The sequence below is a fragment of the Poecilia formosa genome, unplaced genomic scaffold (assembly GCF_000485575.1).
Source record: "Poecilia formosa unplaced genomic scaffold, Poecilia_formosa-5.1.2 Scaffold18, whole genome shotgun sequence".
Classification (NCBI taxonomy): domain Eukaryota; kingdom Metazoa; phylum Chordata; class Actinopteri; order Cyprinodontiformes; family Poeciliidae; genus Poecilia; species Poecilia formosa.
The window spans coordinates 2567860-2590301 of NW_006799957.1; the positions used below are offsets into that span (position 1 = coordinate 2567860).

The 22442-nt window shown below is 37.1% G+C and overlaps 1 protein-coding gene across 3 annotated transcripts; it reads right to left on the reverse strand.

Annotated features, from left to right (window-relative positions):
* Positions 1-645: 645 nt before the first annotated feature.
* ece1 (endothelin converting enzyme 1) lies at positions 646-21845 on the reverse strand. 3 transcript variants are annotated; one of them, XM_007547009.2, is made up of 19 exons: positions 21726-21845; positions 13052-13138; positions 11459-11597; positions 10125-10337; positions 9144-9268; positions 8883-9029; positions 8445-8510; positions 8018-8206; positions 7755-7897; positions 7484-7598; positions 5516-5626; positions 5326-5424; positions 5120-5197; positions 4903-5006; positions 4481-4591; positions 3986-4053; positions 3680-3870; positions 3042-3137; positions 646-1298 (listed from the first exon to the last, which is right to left on the reverse strand). In XM_007547009.2, exons 2-19 carry the CDS (start codon positions 13136-13138, stop codon positions 1122-1124), a joined length of 2259 nt encoding a protein of 752 aa, XP_007547071.1. In that variant the 5' UTR covers positions 21726-21845; the 3' UTR covers positions 646-1121. The 3 variants fall into 3 exon arrangements, with proteins under 3 accessions (XP_007547071.1, XP_016524417.1, XP_007547070.1); XM_016668931.1 differs by lacking the exon at positions 21726-21845 and adding an exon at positions 18260-18826; XM_007547008.2 differs by lacking the exon at positions 21726-21845 and having other exon boundaries at positions 13052-13650.
* Positions 21846-22442: the final 597 nt, after the last annotated feature.

Sequence of the window (22442 nt, forward strand, 5' to 3'; positions counted from 1 at the left end):
TTCCACACAATTAATATGCTTGGGTACAGCACTGTAAACAGCCAGCTCCATTAGGAATAATGTTTTACCCAACTTGTGGAGGATGTCATTGGTATATTTGTGGAAAACTACCAAATCAGAAGTCTCTCCCATAGTTATGTTGGTTATACCACAGTATTCCTACTGAAAAGCCTATAAAAATCAAATTATCAGTCTTATAAATATCTTTGTCTGAGAAAGTGAATTTTAGGATTTCATTAGCTGCAAGTCACCATCAGAATGAACAAATATAAACAGTTGAAATATATTATTTCTATATCAATGTTATGAATGAATGTTGCTGTTTGAATTGAAATACTGAAGTATTTTTCTTCTTTTCAATGATATTCTCATTTGCTAAGGAGAAGCTGTAGGTAAATGACATGTGAAATTAGAGACACAAATATTTTTTTCAAGATTGATTTTACTATACAAAATAATTTGTGACAAACTTTTACAAATAAGACAATGTATGGTACATCATAGCTTAAAAATTGCTCATGTTCTAAATAACAGTTTTATAACGTTTTTGGAAATATTGCAACGGCTCAATGACAAAGCAGTAGAATAAAAACAATCATACAACTTTTAAGTAATTATATTGTTATAAATCTTGCATGTTGTTGCTTTAAAAAAAAAAAATATATATATATATATATATATATATATATATAAAAAACTATAAATAAACCAGAGCAGATCAAAGCATAGTTTAAGATAGTATACACACAAAAAGAAAGAAACATCACTTTGTTTCTTTGTCACTTGTGAAACAAGCAGTTTGCATAATCTGAACAATCCCCGCTGTTCTTTTTTAACTATGTAATGGGATTCTAGTGTAGAAAACAGATTTATTGCTACATTTAAGCTGAGGAAAGCTATTTTCTACACTAATAGTTCTTGTGGTGAAGCAGCAAACATCGCTGTCTTCCACATGAAGCAGGCACATGTTGTCCAGATAAGGGTCATTAAGTGGGACGGTGTTAAGGGTTTTAGTAGTTCTTGTATTTTCATCCAAAGAGACTTCAGCATTGTCGGCATTGTGGTCTTTTCTCTGTGTCCACTTCACCATTTGTTGAAAGACAGTGCTAGGCAGCGAGGCGTCACCAAAGCTCACACTTATGTTTCGGGTTCATTGGAGCATCTGCTTTGCAGCCAAAGTGCTTTGAGAATTCCCGTGAGTTGGAGATGGTACCGATGACTCGAAATCTTGATGGGCTGTGAGGATCGGTGATTACACCCTCATGTGAACTCTCGGGTGTCCTAACAGCACACCATACCTAAAATCCAAAAAAGAAAGAAATATTTTTTGTTGTTTTGTTTCCATCTATCCAATTTATGGCCAGCCTCTATGATCACAGCTGTTTCCTATATCTTTAATGGATTTTTTGATATCTCTAAGATAAACGCCGTATTTGAGGCATTTTTGGGGTAAGTGATTTAAAAGTTATTACCAAGATACTTGTATGTTTATTTTATAGTGTCTTAACTACAAATCTTTTCCATGTGTTCCTTTAGTTCTTTGCCAGCAATGTGAATCTACGAGCTCCAACCAGTGGAAGGAGAACCTTTTTATCCAAAATGTTTATGTCTGAGTGTTTGTGTTTACACATCAATGGGCTAAAAAATACTAGTTGGTAACATAACAACTTAAAATTAGCCAATGAAGGTCGAGCTTAAAGTTAGCTTAAAAGTGTTTAACTCCACCACACATATCCTTAAATCAGAATCATCCTCTTAGAAAGGTGTGTGGTGGAGTCTGCTTGATCACTTTTCAATTTATTTCTAAACCAACTTAGCTCTATGTGAAAAAGTAATTTCCCTCTTAACCTAACAACTTCCAGTGTCACTTTCGGCAACAATAATTGCCAATAAGTGTTTGCAAAACTGACATCACAGAAGACATTTTGGCCCACTCATTTAAGCTTGCTTGTTTTGGGGTCTTGTAGATCTTTCTGGAGTGGCCAAGTCCAAACTTTAACTTAGTTTTTTTGTTGTTGTTGGAGGACTTGATGACCAGACATTCTCATTCAAGTTTTTCAGCAAGAGAGGAGAACTCATAGTTTGATCAATTACACCAACTTGTCTGGATCCTTAAGAAGCAACCACAGACTATCACACAACCATCAAAATGTGTGACTGCTAGTATGTTTTCTGAAACGTGTAAATTTTATGTGTAAATTTTATGGCATTAAGTGATTAAAATAATGCAGAACTTTAAGTGTTGTTTTTGTTCTTTTGTGACCTTCTGAATGAGTTGCTGATGAATTGTTGCTTGAAGTAATTTCAGCAAGCAGTTACTCCTGGGAAGGTTCATCACTGTGGATAATGTTTCTCACTGTAGTTTCTGGAGTGCCAGACTTTCCCGACTAAAAAGTGTGGCACTCCAGACTGGCACTCTAGCTTTGTCAGTTGTGGGCTAACTTTGTTAGCTAAGAAATTAGTTAACTTTGTTTTGATTTACTCTTTAATTTCTTTAAACTGGGACAGGGTGTGTTGGTGAGATCTTTCAGTCAGGTGAATTATTGTAAGTGAATCCTTGATTCAACAATTCAGTTTAAAATCAGACCTGGGTGTGACAACAGAAACTGAATTTAGTTTTCCAAAAATGTGGCTGAACACAGTTAAGCCATGATTTAAGAGGAGTAAATGTTACAAAAGGCTTAATCCTCTTCAAAGTGAAATCCTAATTTGAAAACTGATTTCTGTATTTACTTAGGTTATCTCTGTCTAATATTTTTTGATGATCTAAAACGTGAAAGTGTGATGAAAACAAAACAAAAGAACTAAAAGGAGCAAATACTTTTGCACAAAACTATAGTTACATATTTTCAACTTGAAATAAGCACTAAAGTCTGCTGTGGATATTTTACATATTAGGATTAACAGGATACAGTTTATTCGCGTAAACTTGTCACTTCATGCAAATTATTTTGGCTTTTAAAAGCAGAATGAAGCTGAACCTTAAAACATAATGCCAGTACAATCTACAGAGGGAAGAATATCTAGTGGAAAATACAAACCTGTGCAAATCCGACAAAAAACAGCTGATGATTCGTCATTCCCAGAGCCGGCAGCGTTGCTTCCTCACCGTTCTTTTTGATCCAGTTCACATAGGCCTTGAAAGCAACAAATTATCATGTTACACATATGGAATCAGTTTTCCCTCCTCATAGAAAAGTACAATGTTTACACTAGCTTTAAGTTAGACCGATGTTGCAGAGGAAATGTTTTTGGTTCCTGCTCAGTCGTTGCTTCAGTTCCCTGTTACCTTCTCATCTGCTTCATTGCATATGACCTTTGATTACACGGAAAGAATGTGTTCATGTGAGGAAGTAACCAGAAGCTGACAAGGCCATTCATAACCACCTGTTGCCTTTCCAGACCTCGCTGTACACGGAACAGCGTACTTTTTCCAATACAGAAAAATCAAGATGACTATCAACAAACCTTCACACGACAGTAACACGGCAGGGATGATTGCTGTCTGACCTTATACATCATAAAATCTCGCAAAATTTCTACAGTTCACATGTGAGTAAGTAACCTGAGAACTGTAAGTTGCTATAATAATGAAACACATTTATCAGCACATATGGTTACAGTTTCTTTTAATTTCTTTGAAGAATATCAACAAAATGTCTTTAAAATCAAATCCCACCTTATAAGCAGCTTTTAATCCCCCGTTGTCAGCAATGTTCTCTCCCAATGTGTGTTTTCCATTCAGAGGCTCTTTGTTGATGCTATAATTGCCGTATTGCTCCACCATGCACTGGGTCTGCCTCTTAAAGGCCTCCACAGACGAATTCTTCCACCAGGGCCGCAAATTTCCATCTTTGTCATATTCCCTCCCTTTTAAATAAATCATGAAGCATGTCAGAATCTTTAAACAATGCCTGTTTTACAATTATTACTTTGATAAAAAAAATTAAATATCTTTATGGTTATTTTCCTTTTATTTACAAACCTTGGTCATCAAACGCATGAGTCAGTTCATGGCCCATGACAACTCCAATTCCACCAAAGTTGAGAGCTCTGTAAAAAAAAAAAAAAAAAATTGCACCCAGAGTTAAAAAAAACACAATGCTGTTTTATGAGTAGAAAGAGCTGTTTTATTTTGGGAAAGACATCATGCTTGCAAAATGAGAAGCAAAGTTGAGTCTGCATTATTTTTAAAAAGTTGGACTGTTATGAAATGAATAAATACTCAAATTAGAGGTTACAATCTTCCAATTAAACAGCTATTATAATCATCGGTTGTTCTAATAATTGTGGAATAAGATGGAAATTAATTGCTTAAAAATCATACAGTGTAGTTTTCTGGATTTTTGATTTAGATTCCATCACTGACAGTTGAAGAGTACCAAAATTAAAGACTTCTTCATTATACGTTGTCCGTACTATAGTGGGAAAACTAAAGTACGGACAACGTGATGGACTTGACATAAAGAGAGTGACATACTTGGGCCACGATCGACTATAGAACGGAGCCTGAAGGATCCCAGCTGGTAGAACCATCTCATTCTTTGTTGGGTTATAATAAGCATTTACAGTCGGAGGGGTCATGCTCCACCTGCAAAACATGAGCCGTAAAGCTGAAAGAAGTTCCTCAGTTCAAGGTCACAACAAATTGAGAATAATGATTTGCTCAACCTCCATGCCAGGTGGACTACAGATCAGTTCAGAGGGCATGAGAACAGCAAACTAACCTCTCGCCCAACACAGTCTAATTATATACAAGGATCGGTTCAGTGGAGAGAAGCTGGTTGCCTGGGAACATTTGTGGATGGCAGCAGTATTTTGCTGAGTCAGTACAATGGGAATGTGTTCTCATCAAAGCATGCTCCTCCTCTAAATGAAGATGGGCGACATTGAACAACTCACTGGTTTCTGTTGGGTGCTTTCCTCAGCTGGTCTGCAGTCACTCTGGCTGAGAAGTTGTAGTACTGCATGACATTCTGGAAGTAAAGATCTGACACCACCATAAACTAAAAAAAGAGCAACGACAGGGAACGGAAAATGGATTTCACTGTTTTAAATCAGTCAAATGGGATTAGGTGGTACATAGAAATGGCATGTCTTGTTAGAGAAGAGAACCTACATCATTGAACACTTTGTCCAGCTTTGTAGCGTTCATAATAAATTCCGGATATCCAACCATGTTGTAAATAGCATCTGCCTATAAAGGAAAACAGAAAAAAACTGTAAAAGTCACATATTTACACCAGGTGGCAGCGCTGTATTTCACTGCCACTTAACTGTTTTGCAACAACAGTCCCCTAGCGATAGGGTTCATTGACCTTTTACCTTTTCCTTTGCAGCTTTTTTTGTATCTGAATCCATCCAGTTCACATCTTTCAAGCTATCCTCAAATGCCCCTTTAATTTCGGCAACCATTTCTTCAGCCTGAAGCACAGACAAAACAGAGATAAGTAAAATAAATATAGAACCCCATCATGTCACATAGCAGCAAGACGTTTCTGCATGAGACGCTTACAATGGCTTTGCTGTCCTCTGCAAAAGTGTCCTTGACGAAGAGGGCACCGAGAGCGAAGCCCAAGGCACTGTCTGTGTCGCTGACACACAGCTTCCAACGTGGAGTACAGCTCTACAGAAACAACAACAAAACATGTCAAGGACTGAAACTGTTCTACGTCACTTCACATGTTTCATATATTTACACAAAATGAAAATGTTCAATTATGGTCACTTCCTGAAGTGTATTTTGTGCTTGAAAATCCGGTTTGAAACCTTATAAGTAATATATTTTAAAATTTTGTAGAATGAGTGAGAAGGACTATATGATTAATGTCACTTGGTGGATTTGGATTCAGGTGTAGGTTACATGTTTGTACAAGAAGAGTAGTGGTGAAACTGCAGCAAAGTGCAATGTTTCAAGAAGGTGGGCTATCTCCAGTAAAACTGCAACACTTAGATATAATATCAACGTAAACAACAACAGAAGCCTACACATGTCCACTTGTTGGCCATCTATATCAAATCTAAATGGAAAAAAAAAAACCTTGAAACTTCAGCAATCTAGAAAAAGCATTTTTTGTTTAGCCAATTAAAATTTAAACATGTAAGCGCATTTAACAAAAAGATTCTACAACTGTTTTTTTGTTTTTTTTTACCAGATTGCTTGTAACCAAGTGATATACAGTCCCTGTTTGATAAAGACATGATTGGGTTAAAGGAAGGACAAGGATACCGCATGTTCAAGTAGGCAAAATGAACAAGGTCACAGTGAGGAAGTGAGGAGAACTCTGAGCAAGCAAAGCAGTAAAAATCTACTTAAGCACACAGATCAGGATGGAAAAAGAGACACAGCTGCCCTCTCACTCAAAGCAAAAACACAAAGACACACACAGAGAGATAGAGTTGGTTTGTTTTTACAGCTTGAACTCTGCAAGAAGCACAGCAGGAGGAAAAGGATCTGGCTAAGATAAGGGCTGGGGTCACAGGAGCTTTTGACAGTCAAACCGTTACAGACAAGATTTCACTGAAGGGTTACTCAATGCATGGACCTACATTTCAATTGTCTAGTTAGATTAATAGTGAATATTCTGCTTTAAATTTATACATGGTACTTCCCAGATAAAATCATACATTTTGTAAATGTTCACCTTTTGTCACATTGCAACCACAAACTTCATTGTACTTTATTGGGATGTTAAGTGACAAACTGAATAGTAAAATTGGATATTTTACAATCCAATTTTACATGCTTGATTTAAGCATGCAGTCTTAAATCAAAGAATGTATGCTTTGATTTAAATCAAAGACTGCATGCCTATAATTTTGACAAATTTTTATTTGTCAAAAATGTGTCACAATTTTTGACAAATAAAAAAAAAAACATCTTTAAAAACAGTTTTACACATAATCTTGCAATTGGTCTTTAATTATGGTACAGATCTTGGGATATTCAGAGCATCACTAATCAATTTGTTTAAAACAAAAACAACTAAAAAAAACAAAACAAAACAGGAGATTTCAAGGAAAACCAGAGAAAATTAGTTTCAGAAATTACAGTCAGTGATGTGACACTGACCATCTATCAGTGTTTGGTTTTAATATTGGGTAAATTCTGCTTCTCTCTTGGCAACTGCACCCAATTATCTGTGCTCAGTAAAAATGAAACATGGAAAAATGAATAAGGAAGTACATAAGGTCAAGAGGACAGTTCCAAGAAAAGATGTCCTTGCGGACCAACTTCACCACCACTGTATGCTGAACTATAAAGGGAAAATAACCAACAGCCAATTGGGTATCTTAACAACTCTTCACAGCTTCTCTTTTTCCGATAAACATGTGACAATATGGCTCCAAATTTATAAAGATAAAAATCAGCTGCCAGATCAAATGTGCATAATATCATTATTTTTATTTTACATAAACAAGTTTACCACTGAGTTTGAGTTAAAAAAATATCTCGAAGGCCTAAATGTCTGTTTTTTTTTACCTTTTTAGTTCCATACATGACTTCAAGGAAGCGCTGCTCTGCATCCTGGAATCTTTGGTCTAAGACGGAAACCATCTTTCTCACCACCTTCATTATCATGTAGTTATTGAGTAGGCTGCAAAAAAGAAAATGTCACATCATTGCTTTTGCTCTCCCTTAAACACTATGCCCCTTGTGGGAGACTTTTGCCTTTGCATATATGATTTAAAGAGCAAAGCATGCAGTCAGAGTTACTAGTGCATTAAAGCAATAAAGTGACCTACAATTTTACCTTTTATTTGTCTTTGATATGAGCTCAGAAACTTTCTGGAGGTATTCTTTGGCATAGACAACAACAGGCTCTGACTCATTAAGTGTCACAGGTGTGAACACTTCTGTCAGATAAGGCATCCAGTCGATCACAGGAGCCAGATCCTGCAACAGGACATGAATGAAGGTCTATAGAGCTCTGAACACAATGCCTGCCATTTCCCTGCAGACTCACATGAAAAAGACTTGAGTTTCATTCTTGTCTTAGCCAATGCCATCACTCACTTTCAGGTCCTTCGCCTGTACTTTATGGTAAATGAGCTCCTCATCCCGTCTCTCCTCCAGAGGCACTGTGATGTTAGCCAGGGTGGTTTCAAAGTCCACAATGTCTTTCATGAGCGTCTTTGACGTCTCTTCCGAGCCGCCCAGGAGAACTCCTAACTCCACCAGGAAGTTGAGGTATGCTGTGAGATACTGCAAAAACCACATGAGAAGCACAATAAAAAAGCAGTAGTAGAAGGGAACAACGTGCATGTGTCATTCAAATCAACTAGAAGAGCCATTTTAGGTATTGACGTGCATTCTAATATTAGGACACACTTTATGACGCACTTTAAGAAAATTTAAATATTTATTATAACATCAAATTTGCATACTTGAGATTAAAACTGTAAACACCTGAATTCTACTGTGCATAATTACCCTATATTACCTTTTCATTGGCTGTTTTGTTGAGGTAGTAATCCCTTGAAGGCAGTCCCAGGCTAGACTGATCCACCTACAGTTAAGAGACACATCCCATGAATCTCTGCTCTTCTTCGATTTCAACACTCAGAGAGAACATATTGTTTTCATTCCTCCGCTATAAGCATGACTGTTTAAGAGCAACGGCTTGCAACCGATCGTCTCTTTAGAACTGGTTAATCGCATCTTTCATGATAAACAGATAAACACGTGTCCAAGCAATAGCATGAGGAATATCACAAGAATGTCATACATAAAATCGTACGCTTTAGAGAAGCCAACAAAAGCTGCTTTTGCTTGGCTGTAGAACAGATGGGATATCATTGAAAATGTTGCTAAAAAAGGCATTCCTCACATATCAATATATAGCTTCAATAAATAAATGCATTAGGTAAAGAATGTATACCTGGATGACATTGCTGTTAGAGTTTTTGGAGTCTGTGCTAACAAACACAGTAAAGAAAGGGGAGGTCCTCAAGCTGGCAGAGACAGTTCGGAGAACTTCTTGGAAGTTGTCCTTGTCCCAGGGTTCAGTCAGAGCCCACCCTCCTATCTGAAACCGACAGGCATTAAGTAGACACACTGTGACGCAAAGAGCTGGAAGCAATAATCAACAACAGGAACTGTATATTTGTTTGATGTGTAAGTACTCGTAAAAGAAGCATACCTTGCTGATTAGCTCCTGCAGAGGCTTTGCTCCTAATTCTTCGATCTTTGACTCATTCATGCAGGCCTGAAAGTATCGCTGGGTTTTTTCCTCAGCCTTACTCAATCCTTTCATAGTTGTGTTTTCTGCCCAAGTATGCAACAAGATAAATGAGGCCAGTAAGAAAAAAAGAAAAAAGAAAATGACTTTATCTTACTTTGGGTAAAGATAGTTTAATTATCATTTGGAATAATTTCTGTTGAAAAACTGAACTTTAAAACATCTTTGGTTACTCTTTAGCATGGAGTTCCACACGACTCTACTCTCATTTTTATTTTATCAATGCTTTTTTGTGTTTCTTCATCTTTTACAATGGCTTACTCATGTGGCCTATCACTTCTATGCTGATGACATTAAACTTTTTGTAACCTTTAAACCACAGTAAATTGAGGAAGTTTTGATGCTAAAGAATGACTGAAAAATGCTAAAGCTTGGTTGTTGGATAATTTATTCCAACTGAATTTGTGCTCCTGATAGTTTGCTCTCACAGATTCTGACCATCATATCTGTAAGGTTGACTGGTCAGGACTTGTTTTCGATTCTTAAATCAAGACTAAAAGCCAAAGGCGGCAGAGTATTCGCAGAATATCTTTAGTTGATTTTAAATTATGATTATGCAAAACAAAGGAATCTCATTCCAACAGTCTGAAAAGAGCAGTCCCCTGGAGTTTTATACAGGATCCTTGGGAATACAAGTAGATTTTGGTTTGAGGCCTCATGTTGTGGTGTGTCGCTTTAACAATTCAGTAATATAAAAAGGAGTTTGATCGTGAAGGACCCTTACAGTCAGTAGTTTACCATGAATTCTACAATGGACAAGAAACCAATGAAAAGACATTAAAATAGGAATGATGTAAGCCACCATGTTTGCTTCCAAAATCTTGCCCCAAAGTTTTGGTCCAACAGAAAGTGGACGTGGGCTTTTTAAACAAATATGCTTACCTAACAAACGTTTCATCACAAGCATGTTGTGCTCCCACAAGTTGCTAAAAGGACCCCACCGGGACTTCCCCTCTGGAAGAGGGTTGTTCTTCACCCAGCCCCCACAAGCAAAGTTGTAGAAGTCATGGCAGGGGTCCACAGATCTGTCCAGGGCTCCCATGACAGAGCTGGCGACAGTAATGCATGGCTCTGAAAGACACAGGCCTGGATGAGCTGCAACAGAAAGATATTTGCAAAAGAAAAAATAAGATTAACATTTTAGATATTTCACTTTCTGCTTGTGGGAAACAGTAGAGAATTTGAAAATATTTCATGGTAAGACAAATATGCATGAGGGTTTTTAGAGCATCTGGAAGCTATCATTTTTTAAGCCAAAGAATACAACCTGGAGGGAATACTTGTCCCAAGAAAAGTCTTTTATAAACAGTCAGCTGAGAACTGACAAGGGAAATGCATCATCTAAACTATCTCTAACTCTTTATTGTATAATTGAAGAAAAAGAAAATAAATGATCAACAGATTCATTTAAAAAAGGAAGCACCTTGAAGATCAGCGTTAAGGTGTGCTAATTGCTTTTGTGTACCCACAAAAACTGTTTAGAGAAGAAAAAGTATACGTTATTACTCAGTACATGAACAGCTCCGTTTATAACAGTTGGCCTAGACTGAAACCTTAACCATCAAGCAGCCATATAAGGAACGAGACAGAGACTGATGCAAAATTATGAGCAGTGATGAAGTTAGGCTTTCCCAGAAGACATTTCATCCTTGTTCCTTTTATTATTTCAAAGTGTGATCCAACATGCACTCCTGAATAGGAGGAAGTGGCATTCTGTTTCCCATGATAAAATTGAGGAAACAAACACTGATGAGAAGCAGCCAGTCGAAAAGATCTTTTCCATTATAAACAGGCTCAAGGGAGAGATTTCGGGTTGTTTTCAAGCAGCTCAGTGCTAAGGTGTGGCCCCAGCAAAAGGAAAAATGAATGAGAAAGTACTGTGCAAATTATGCACATGATGTGCATGAAGCCAAAAATAAAAATACTTTTGCCTGAACAAGTGAACCTGCAAACAAAATTCTAAGTTATTTTTGGTTCAAATATGTTTTTTTTAAAAAAAAATTATGATTCTTATTCTTTCTGGTATTTATGCTAAACTAATCAGATTCTGTTCTTGGGCTGTTAAATAACAAAAATTTGAAAAACTATTTACCCATGACTGTATGTGCACTATTTTAAGAATATTAATCTGCATTAATTGAGCAAAAACATTCCAATGAATCTGGATGTGTGTTTGCAGTTGATGCCTTTCAGGGTACAAAAAGCCTTAAGCTCACCTTGATTATAAAAGACTCCAGCAGAGATGAATGATATGAACACAGCGACTGACAGGAGACACACTAAAAACAGCAGCCTCTTCTCTTTTTGTGTCTTGTCCACCCAACACATGCTGTTCTGGCCTGGCAAAAAGTTCACCTGTGCATAGAAACACACACACATAAAGTACGTAACTGAACTATTCGAGGTATCACCAGAAAGGTATTTGCAGGGTTAAATCACAAAGACTTTAAGCTTTAAAATACACACTGGTTATTTTTACCTTGAAGAATTAACCTATCAGAACAAAACTGCTAAAGATTTCTGAGAGATTGGATGACTGGTTTGATTTCAGAGCACAATGCTTTCTCTATGAAGCATTCTCAACAGTTGGTAAAAGAAAAGGTTACACATCCTTTTAATTGTTTCTATTGACATTTAACATGGTTAAACATGTGCAGACAGACACAGACAGACATATTTTTTGAAAAATATTATTGCATCTTTTTCATTGTCTGTATCATTCAACTTGCTTTTTACACTTCGAATCATATATTCTCTTAATCATGTTTAAATTTTTATGCTGTGTTTGTGAAGCATTTTGTGATGTGTTAAATGTGCTACATAAATACAATTTGGTTTGAGTCTAATTAGGAAAGTCTCGCTGTGGAAGCATGTTCAATCTGCAGCTTTTCACAGTCAGTAAAAAATTTAAGCTAACTAATCTAAAACAACAAGGAAGAATTGGATTTGAATCAAAAACAATAATTAAGCTCCACAGATAAATTTCTGGTTGACTCTAAAACAATCAAGAGACTAGAGAAATAACAAAATGATCTTCTACAAAACTGTAAATTTAGGAATTCAATTATTTACTAGACCTAAATGTACAATAAAAAGAAATGAGTCAAGCAAAAATGATGATTTGCATTTTATGGCAACCAGTAAATCTGTTTCCAATAGGAAATATGACAGACTTTTAAAATAATACAAAGAAGAATCAATTTCAGATACACAAAAAACATTTTTACTGTCATTTTATTTAAAAAAATGACATGATAAAAAAATACTTAAGATCTTCTCAATAATTATTTAAGAAAATCTTTATTGGAATTACATGAATCAAACCTTTCCTAAAATGGCTGACTTGGTTTTTGCATGTTTCCACTGGCACTCAGACAATTTATTTTTGGTGATGAGCTACAAGTCTATACAGTTGGAACACATACTTGTCATCACCCTAATCTTTCGCTCCCTCCACAGATTCTCTGTCAGAATAAAGTCGGAACTCTGGTTAAACTTTTTAATAATTTATTATTTATTCACAACTTCTGTTTACAAGTCAGTAAACACATCAACAAGTATGTTTCTTGAGACACTTTGTTGGAAAAATTCAGATAGAAGTTAGAGATGTGCTTTTGATGCATATCTAGTAATATTTAATTTGATTCATGCAAAGTAGTGTAGTCAATTATGTACATTTTGTAAGTCTTTTGTTAAAGTATTTACTTGAAAATATACTGTTTCCTGGAGTACGAAGGGTTAAAAGGGACTGACAATGGAGCAGTGAAAATAATTACTGATTTTGATCTAAAGCAGTTTTGGGCTTTTACCTGCAAGGGTGATGGTGCGTAGACATCGTCACTGGTAGAGTCCACCAGGTCCTCCTCATCTAACGTTGCTCTCTTATAGGTTGACATCTGAAAAGTCAAATGAAGAAATGATTCTCTCAGTGCTTCCATGTTCCATTCAAGCCCCTATCTTTCCCAGGTGAGAGATGTGAGGGAGAGGGTTTTTCATATCTGATGTCTATTGTTCCTCAGTTCTTGAGGTTTCAGACCAGGCTGGTCCTTTAAAATCCTTCAGGAAAAACTCTGTTTTTCAGGTTGAAACTATTTAATCCAAAAGGCAGACCCTCTTTTAAGAAAAGGAAAAACTGTCAGTCCGCTTCTTTGAAAGCACCTTCCCTATCGACACCTCTAGCAGCCCCCATGGCTTTAGGCACAAAGACAGACGTAACACCTAAAATCTTCCTGAAAGTCCTACTAAAAGCTCCTTCTCTTTCTCCCTCTCTTTCTCTCTTCTTGGACTTCCTCCTCAGCCCATTCTATGCAAACACGGAACTAGTGAAAAACAGGAAGGAGGTCTGACTTGAGCGATTTACATGACTGAGACAGAGTGCGCGCAAGTGATTGTGTGACGATGTGTGTCTTTGTGTGAGCACATTCCTCAATGTGGTTTCACTTAGGTTTAGGGAGGGAATCTCACCGCTACAGCACACCCAGTGCTGTTTCTATAGGACGAAATACACTCAGGGGTGGTGCATCGAAACAAAAGATCCTCCTCCAACTGCATGCTGCTGCTGTCTGTTGTGTTACCTGATACACAACAGCATGCACCTTAAAATACCAAATACTAACCAAAAGGTTCTAATAGTTTACGCGTGATTAAACAATTAGTGGAGAGAATACTTTTTGAAACTTGTTTGAATGTAAATCAGTCAGGCCTATTGACTGCCTGACTATCATCCTCTTTCACCCCATAAAATCTCAGTCTCTTCCAGATGTAAGAGGCACAATTAATTCAGTTATCATACTGCAGAGAAAGTCCTTGTTGGAGCTTGTTCAAGCTTAGCTTGGTGTAAAAAAATTATTTTTGTTCCTGTTTAGTTTGTCTCTAGATGCAAACAGACTCAGAAACACTCTTCATGAACTTCTGACATATGAACTACTACTTGCGCAATTACCGGAATTATAGGTTTATCTGATTAGGCCGACAAGTTTGTGCTTGTAAGTAAATTATTAATGTTCCTTAAGAGGAACTTTGATAATGGTGGAGCAAAAACGAACACAAGTTTTTACAGCAATATTTAGTCAAAGAGTCTGAGAGTGTTTGACTATATGTTGAGGTTGACTCTTTGGATTAACTTGCATTCCATGTTTAAACGGGCATTCCATGTTGATTAAAAAGAGGCATCATCCCACTAACCTCTTTCTGTATTGTGTCATTTACAAATAGGATTCAGTAGTTGGTTACACCAACTGAGTTGATTAGAATTTACAGCCAAAATTCAGTTTCTGGGGAAATTTGTATAAGACTGCTAAAAACGATTTTCAACACCGTGATGTAATTTCACAGCAAACACAATCACAGAGATTGACAACTAGACAGTTGTCCAACAAGTAGTCATTAAAACTTCTTCAAAATAAGAGAAGGCTACAAAGGCCTTCTCCCATACAAAATGTTATTACTTAAAAAAGCTGCCTGCTCTCAGAATGCTGGAGTTAAGGGAAGAGAAAATGGTAGAAAAGAGGTACACAGGCAGGAAGAATAACCACACTTAGGTGTTTTTGATTAACTTAATGAAGAATAAAGATGATTAAGAAGCTAGCACACACAGACATACAAAAGTCATGAGCAATGACTGTTGCAGTTCCTGTGTTAAGCCACTCGTGAACCAGAGTTAATGTCAGAAGTCACCTGACAGCGACAGAACTGTTTCTCAGTAGTCCAAAGTTCTCTTTTCAGCTGAAAGTTAACAATGAATTTAATTTGGAAATTGACATTTCAGAGTCTGAAGAAACAGTGGACAGGCATAGAAACCAAGTTAGTTGAAGTCTAGTGTGACTTTCACACAGTTAGTTAAAACCTATGAAGCCATTTCATCTGCTGCTGTTGGTTCAAAGTCCATACAGTCGGCCAAATCATTTCAGTGGACTTCATGCTCTAATCTGCTGACAAACTTTTTGGACATGTTGATTTCATTTTTCAGCAGGCCTTGGCACCACGCAGCAAAAATATCAAGACTTGCTTAATGTTCATGGCTTAACTGTGAATTACTGTGCAGGAAGTGAACCTTAACTAAATAAGGTAAATAAATAAATGAAAGTATTGTGAAGAGCAAGTTAAAAGGATATCAGGCCCACTGATCCCAAAGAGCAGAAGGTCACTGTTAAAGCAACTGGGGCCTCATAAGACCTCATCAGAGCCAAACGCTTATTGGCTGCATGGCATGCTGAATTGATACAGTAAATAATGCAAAAGAGGTCCTAAGCATTAAGAGGAAACACAGTACAGAATACAGACATATTTTTTAGTAGGTCCGCATTTTCTGTGAAAAAATATTTCTGTTATTGAACTTAGGTAATATTAAAATGTTCTGAGAAACATTGGAAATCAAGTTTTCATTAAATGTAAGCTAGCCTGGCCATTGTCTTCCTATGCAATTCTGCTTAATTCTCATGTACCCTCAGTGTTCAGTCTGGGATTTCTCCCATTGAGCTGGATTTCTCTGGTAGAATTTCAACCTGGCCAATCAGGGAAGTTGGGAACAGAACGAGACGTAGTGAACAAAAGCTTTGATTTTATGTGCTGTTTCAGAATTGTAGTCTGAATGCAGTTTTTCAATGGCAGCAGAGGATGTAAGTGGAGCCATTCATATTGTCCACAAATCCAAATATTAAGCAATTAAAGTTGGAACAAGAGGAATGCCTAAGACATTTTATCGCTGGCAGAGATGTCATCCAGCCCAGCACTTCTCTTTTTGCAGTGGGGAACTTCAGCAAAGTTTACGCCTCCAGCAAGAAGTCATTTCTCAATAGCAGGGGGCCCAGACCCTCTGTACGAAACAAAGGGCTAATGTTCACCAGGCTAGCTGTAAACCAAAAGCAGACAAAAAACAACTTATTATTAAAAGTATTAAATATACACCATTATGCAACATGGGTCTAGCTTTGAGTGTTCCTTAATAAAATTACTGATATCAATTACATTTTCAGCAATTAATTTAACTGAAATGTGTCTGTAACTTATGTGAGACAATGAAGAGGCTTCAGTATGTTTAACAGTGTTGTAAAAACGGTGATTAATCTCCAGGCAGCGTCACAGAAAAACCACTCATTCCAGGACAGATGGCAAAGCAAAACAGAACATAGATGGGCCTGAGAAATTTGTCTGAATGTGAACCTGCTCAACATCAGATGTGCAGCACTACATGAACCCTCAGGCTCTGGTTTTTATCTGTCCATGTTAATCCATTAAATACAAAACAAACCAACTACAGACCATGAATTCTTAAATAAAACAGATTAGATCTTTTTTTTATAAACACAACTGAACTGTAATCTATTCTTGAATGCTTGTTTTAGCTTACTTATAACTTGCTGCATATAAACATGCCATTGAAGAAGAATGATATTCCCACATCTTAAACAATCCAAGTCAAACATGGAGCACAGATTCCAGTTAAAGCTTGTTTCTGTTACACAAGATGTTCCTAAATAACCCCAGTTGTACAGACAGTAAGAGATTACTGTTTGCCTCCTATAAATACTTAAGGGATAATAAGAAAATTCTTTTCATATTCAAACTCTCCCTGTACTGGTGGGTTTATTATGTCTTTTAAAAGCCTCAGAGCTGACCAGCAAAGTAAAACAATGAAGTTGTGAAAGGGCAGAGGACTGAAATGTGTTGAGAAATGGAGCGAGATAAGGATGGAGGGAGGACGGTGAAAAGAAGGGAGCTACTATAACTGTCTGACATTTTTCAATTACACAAGGGTTCTATGTTACCACTCACGTGCATGGAAAGGTGTAATGGCAACACAATTATCTGATTTCTTTCTTTTGTCTCACATTCCTCCTTTGCTCCATCAACGTTTACCCTATAATTTACTGAGGGTTTACAGAGGTGTACTGAAACTAAACAAAGAGTGCTTGCTGAACAGTCAGAACTATTTTTCTTTTTTTTTTTTCTTTGGCTGAAAAAGTATGACATTCCCCTAAAACATCTGTGACTTAATCATCCGCTCTGTGCTAGATCTGTGTGCCGATCAACGTAGAAAACTGGCATAGACCCTGCTGTTGTCACACACACATTCCTTAGCTCACATTCGCTGTTTTTGAACACTTTCCTGGAATTGAAGTCTGCTGAAGCGCAGGAACAAGTTACCACACAGACTGAAAGCCGTAGGCTGAATCAGTTCTTAGTGAAAACACAACTTCCCATTCCCTGTTCGTGTTATATGGTGACCAATATCAGCCACTTTTGAGGAAACATGTCATTACCAGTTGATACAAGAAGCATTAGCTCAGTTTCTACAAATGTACAACACTGGGAACATTCATTGGCACTCCGCAGAAAGATGCTTACGATAAATGCATTGTTTATTTTAGTAGCTTAACCTCACACTGAAGAACCCAACCTTTAATTGAGAACAATTATTCAGTGGGGAAAATCTGTTGGTGCAATCCCCTTTTGCTAATAGGACATCCCTCACTCTTCTCATGTGAGGGAGAAGTGTGAGTTACAAAGTTGGAACATACAGTCATGCATCTTTGCATCTTTGCATGAAGCGCAGGAACATGTTACCACAGTTCAGTTCAGCATAGGCTGAACTGATTCAGACTGAGACTGAGCTGAACTTATCTTTTCAGCTCAGTCTCCGAGTTTTATGTTTGACTTTAATCTTAGGATTGTGATTACCACTGAGGAAAGTATTATTTTTTTTCAAATCTGACAAACAATTTTCATGTTGTTTCGACCAAATATTTCAGAACATTTTACTGAAAAGTGACAAACTATTTTCTAATGTGAAATTGTTCATATGAAAAATTGTTTTTGTTCTAAATTATAGAGAGAGAGAGAGAGAGAGAGAGAGAGAGAGAGATTATGCTAATGAGATCAAATATATTTTTCACACATCTTCACCAATAACTGCAACCAATGCTGTACGCATTTCTAAATAACCTAAAATCATGAAAACCTATGCTCTTCCTAATGTGGCTGTGGTGTTGAATCGTAAAACGCCTCTCAACACCTACCTTGTAATTCCCATGGAAAAGAACTAAGAAGTAGGTCCAAGACACTTAGGTCCCAAAACACAAATTCTGTGGTTAAAGTCACTTCTAGGTTTGTAGCAAATCCCCCAAAGTGTCCCACTATGTCTTCCCATAGAAAAAGCTGCTAATACACAAGGCCACAACCCTTTAGTGAGGCAGTAAACCTCAAACATGCGTCAGTAATTCGTCACTGATCCTGCGAACCAGACTATTATATGCAGCGTTAGAGCATTCCTCCAAGAATAACTTTTGTGTGTTTGAGACGGAGTGCTGCATGTGCTGCAGTGGACACCCTTTCACAACTAATTTTTGAGGAAAACAAGAACAAAAAAGTGCAAAACAAGTGAGATTGTGATTTCTGGCTGTACATGCCATGAACTACAAACTCTGTAGTTCATTTTGCCATCTTGAGTTGCTGGATGCAAGATCTAGATATAGTTTCAGGCTACATATGATAAGTAATCAGAAAAACACCACAAACAAGTGCAAACCTGGGCCTTACATTATGTGGCAGCATACTTGACAACAGTAAAGGAACACACTTCTGTTGAAACTTCTGCAATCACCTCTGACCAGCACAGTCATAACCTCAATGAGACACTGAGAAACCACAGCTACATTAGAAAAGCTCCCACTTCCTGTTCTATGTAAAACGTGAGGTTAAAACTGTCTTCAGGAAGAACAAACAGCTTAGAAATCAGTAGTATGTATCAGTAATAGCTTAGTATCAGTAATATATCCAATGTAATATGCCCTACAAAATAAAAAATACTCAGGCTTTTAAGAAAAATAAAATATTGAAATATGTGAAGTGAAAGGAAAGAAATACTTTTTTCTCTTTAAAAAAAATAAACCTCAAAAGTGTGGGGTGCACTTGCATTTTGCCTATTTTTTCAGATACCGCCAACTAAACTTCAGAGCAACTAAATTTAGTATGTAGTAAATGGAGTCCACATGTATGTCATTTAATCTCAGTACAAAGCAGTATTACGAAAGGAAATATTCAGTTTTGCACATTTCACTGAGCGCAGTTCCATCCATTATCCAAAGATTGAAAGATTGCATGTGAATGCAGAGCAACAAACTGACAAAGACACGATCTTCCTCAAAAAGAGGCAGGCCAAGGATGGAGAAGAAAGGTCAAAGAAAAAATATATTTACAAAACACTATATGAGGAGGAAATGGTTAAATGTTTCAACAACATACTGACTTAGGAATTTTATTAGTAAAACATTTTCTTTATGTTTCTAATTCACATATATGTCTTATTTTGTGTTGGTCTACCAAATAAAATCCCAATCAAATATATTTGACTTTGAGGTTGAAACAACATGTGGAGAAGTTCAAAGAGCATCAATAGTTTTGCAGGAAATTATGACCATGTCGACCCTTATGTTTGCTCCAATTCCGCATCCTGCCATCTGGGAGTAAAAGTATCATGTAAGTTTGCATAAAAGACTGTCTGGTTCCCTGACAGATGGCAGGGAACCAGACAGATATGCAAAATCTGACCCTGTTCCATTCACAGGGTGTGCTAGTTGACAAATGCAAACCCTCTTAGCTTTAACATTATCATCGGTGTTCCCTGCATTTCTGCCTGAAGGACACAGATAAGACAAAACTGTCACAGAGCCGAGATGTTTCCTCTGGAAAACAAACACAAAAAAAGCCCACATCCTGATAGTACAGCATTAAATGAAAAATAAAATCCACTTTTCCAGGAAATCGGCTTTGTACTGCTTTACAGTGGGATTGTTAGACTAAGCTGAAAGACTTTAACAGAATCATAACACTTTGATTTTATTTTTAGTGATTCATTAGCATGGCCGCATTGAGAAAATAAAGAGCTTGCATTTTCTCTCAACCGGTTTATAATATCTAGGTAGCAGCGTTAAAATTCTTCAGATTCCTGGCCATCAGAAGACTCTGAGTCACAATTCTGTATACATTTCAGGTGCTCTGACGTATGTACAAGGATCAAATATCAGCCAGCCATGTCTCATTTCACCATCATGCCGTGTATCAACTTTAAGCAGTCGGAGATTCATGCTAAACAAATGTAAAAACATTGACTTTGCATACTACACACATTAATACTATTAAAAGCTGTTGCCTAAATATAAATACCCAGCTGGCAAGATTTTTATCAACATAAGGTGCGGATTAAAGGAAAGGCACAGGGAAGCTTCCACAGGCACAGCCAGATAACAGGAGATTACTTGTTCTAGCAGTTGTTGTGGCAGGCTGCAGCACACTCCCAATCACACCTAGGTAATGAATAACCAAAGAGTAAATCAAGATCCCTTGAGAAAAGCAGGACCAAGGTTATGTAATGTTAATAAACTAGTAAATCACCCAAGCAGGAGTCTCTGCAAATACTGATCAAATATCTTCTGCGCATACATCCTTTCAGGTCGTACATCTGGACAATGGTTTATAGCTTTAACCTTCAGGTTTGACATATTGGAGCAATAAATTAGGAAAAAAGATTGCAAAGCAGAACTAGCAGTGACACAATGTGGGAGGACATGTCCTGGCGCAACTTAACCAAACTGATGCAATCTATATTTTCTCAAGAAACTGACTCACAGGATCTTTGAAGACTGAGTTTTAAGTAGCTGTTTGCATATTTGTTCCTTTTTGTGTTTAGTTTTCCCGGAAAACATTGTATATTCTGTGGTGGTTTGTTTACAGAATATAAATATACTGTTACTTAAAATACTAAACCTTCTACTGACAGTTTATATGGAAAATTAGAGTATCTTTAGGACATTTATGATTTGTGATATCTTTTCTGTTGCCACATTAGATCATGTTGGCTGTCAGTGTAAACATTATCTATCCAGCTTGGCCACAATAAGACAGAATAAAACAAACACGTGTAGCTGTGTTGTGGCTACACATATTTTGGCTGAAATGATGTTTTGGTTGCAGCCGGTTGACTGGAGATAAAGTGTCACTAAATGGGTCACTGGCAATGACCGAGGCCACTAAGTGGTCGATGTGTAAATATGATGCTGGCTGTATGAGTCACTTAACATACCTCTGGGAATATGTGACCGCATGACTTAAGGCTTAAAGCTGACAAATGGGAGCTATTATCATAGGAGAATTGAAAATCCATATAAAATCATTGCAAATGCTAGACGTAAGATCAATATAGGAACAACATAATATTTATAAAGTCATTAGATTATAGGATTATAGGAGAAATTAAAAAATATATTTTGAACATAATGGCAACAATCTGCATTCAATTTTCCATACAGCTTATAAACAAACTCCCCAAACTTTCTTTAAAAACGATTTCAACATCTTCTCCACAGCACGTCGTACAGTTCTGTGGCCAAATCGCATCATGCACATGTCATAAAACTCCCATCAGTTTAAAATCAAGAGTTGATTACGCCCATAAAGATTAACTACAACCAGAGGACACGGTCTTACCCTGCTGTGACTCTGTCCGCCGCCACAGCCGTGACTCCGTAGTACTCTGACCAGCGGGACAGTGAGTGAGTTTCAGCTGCAACAACCAAAGACACCGCGCTTCTCTGTCAAGATGGTTCCCATCCCGCTGAGGACTCGCTTCGCTCACACCGCTATTTCCAGGAAATCGTGACGCAGTGGACGTCACTACCTAACTCAGGCGGTGAAATGGCGACGTCATGCTGAACTGTAGTGTACAGGCATGCAGTGCAGCTAGTCATTGCAGGAAGCTCAAGTTTTTTGATTAACAGCTTTCTTTTCGACACAGAGTTAAGCAAGCAGCTTGAGGAATCTATTATTGATTTATTCATGACGGTGTTAACTTGTTCTGTTTTCTTTGACTGTTCCGTAAATTCTGGATGTTGCTCCCAGTCTTGGCCAGAATTTTCTTGTAAAATATTTTTTAACCTCAGTGGTATTTTTTTTCTGGCGAAATAATTGTTAATATTAATGCAAATAATAAAAATTATAAATATTGCAAACTGACACCTGGGGATGCAACCTGTTGTTCACCATGGAAAGCAAAACAAACAAACAAAAACAGACAAAACAACACCAACAAAAATTCTAAAACCCCAAACTTTATTAATCATAAGAAAATAAAATGATAAAAAAGGTTAGATCATAAATAATTTTTAAATGTAAATAAACAACCATATTGGAATAAAACAGTTGTGT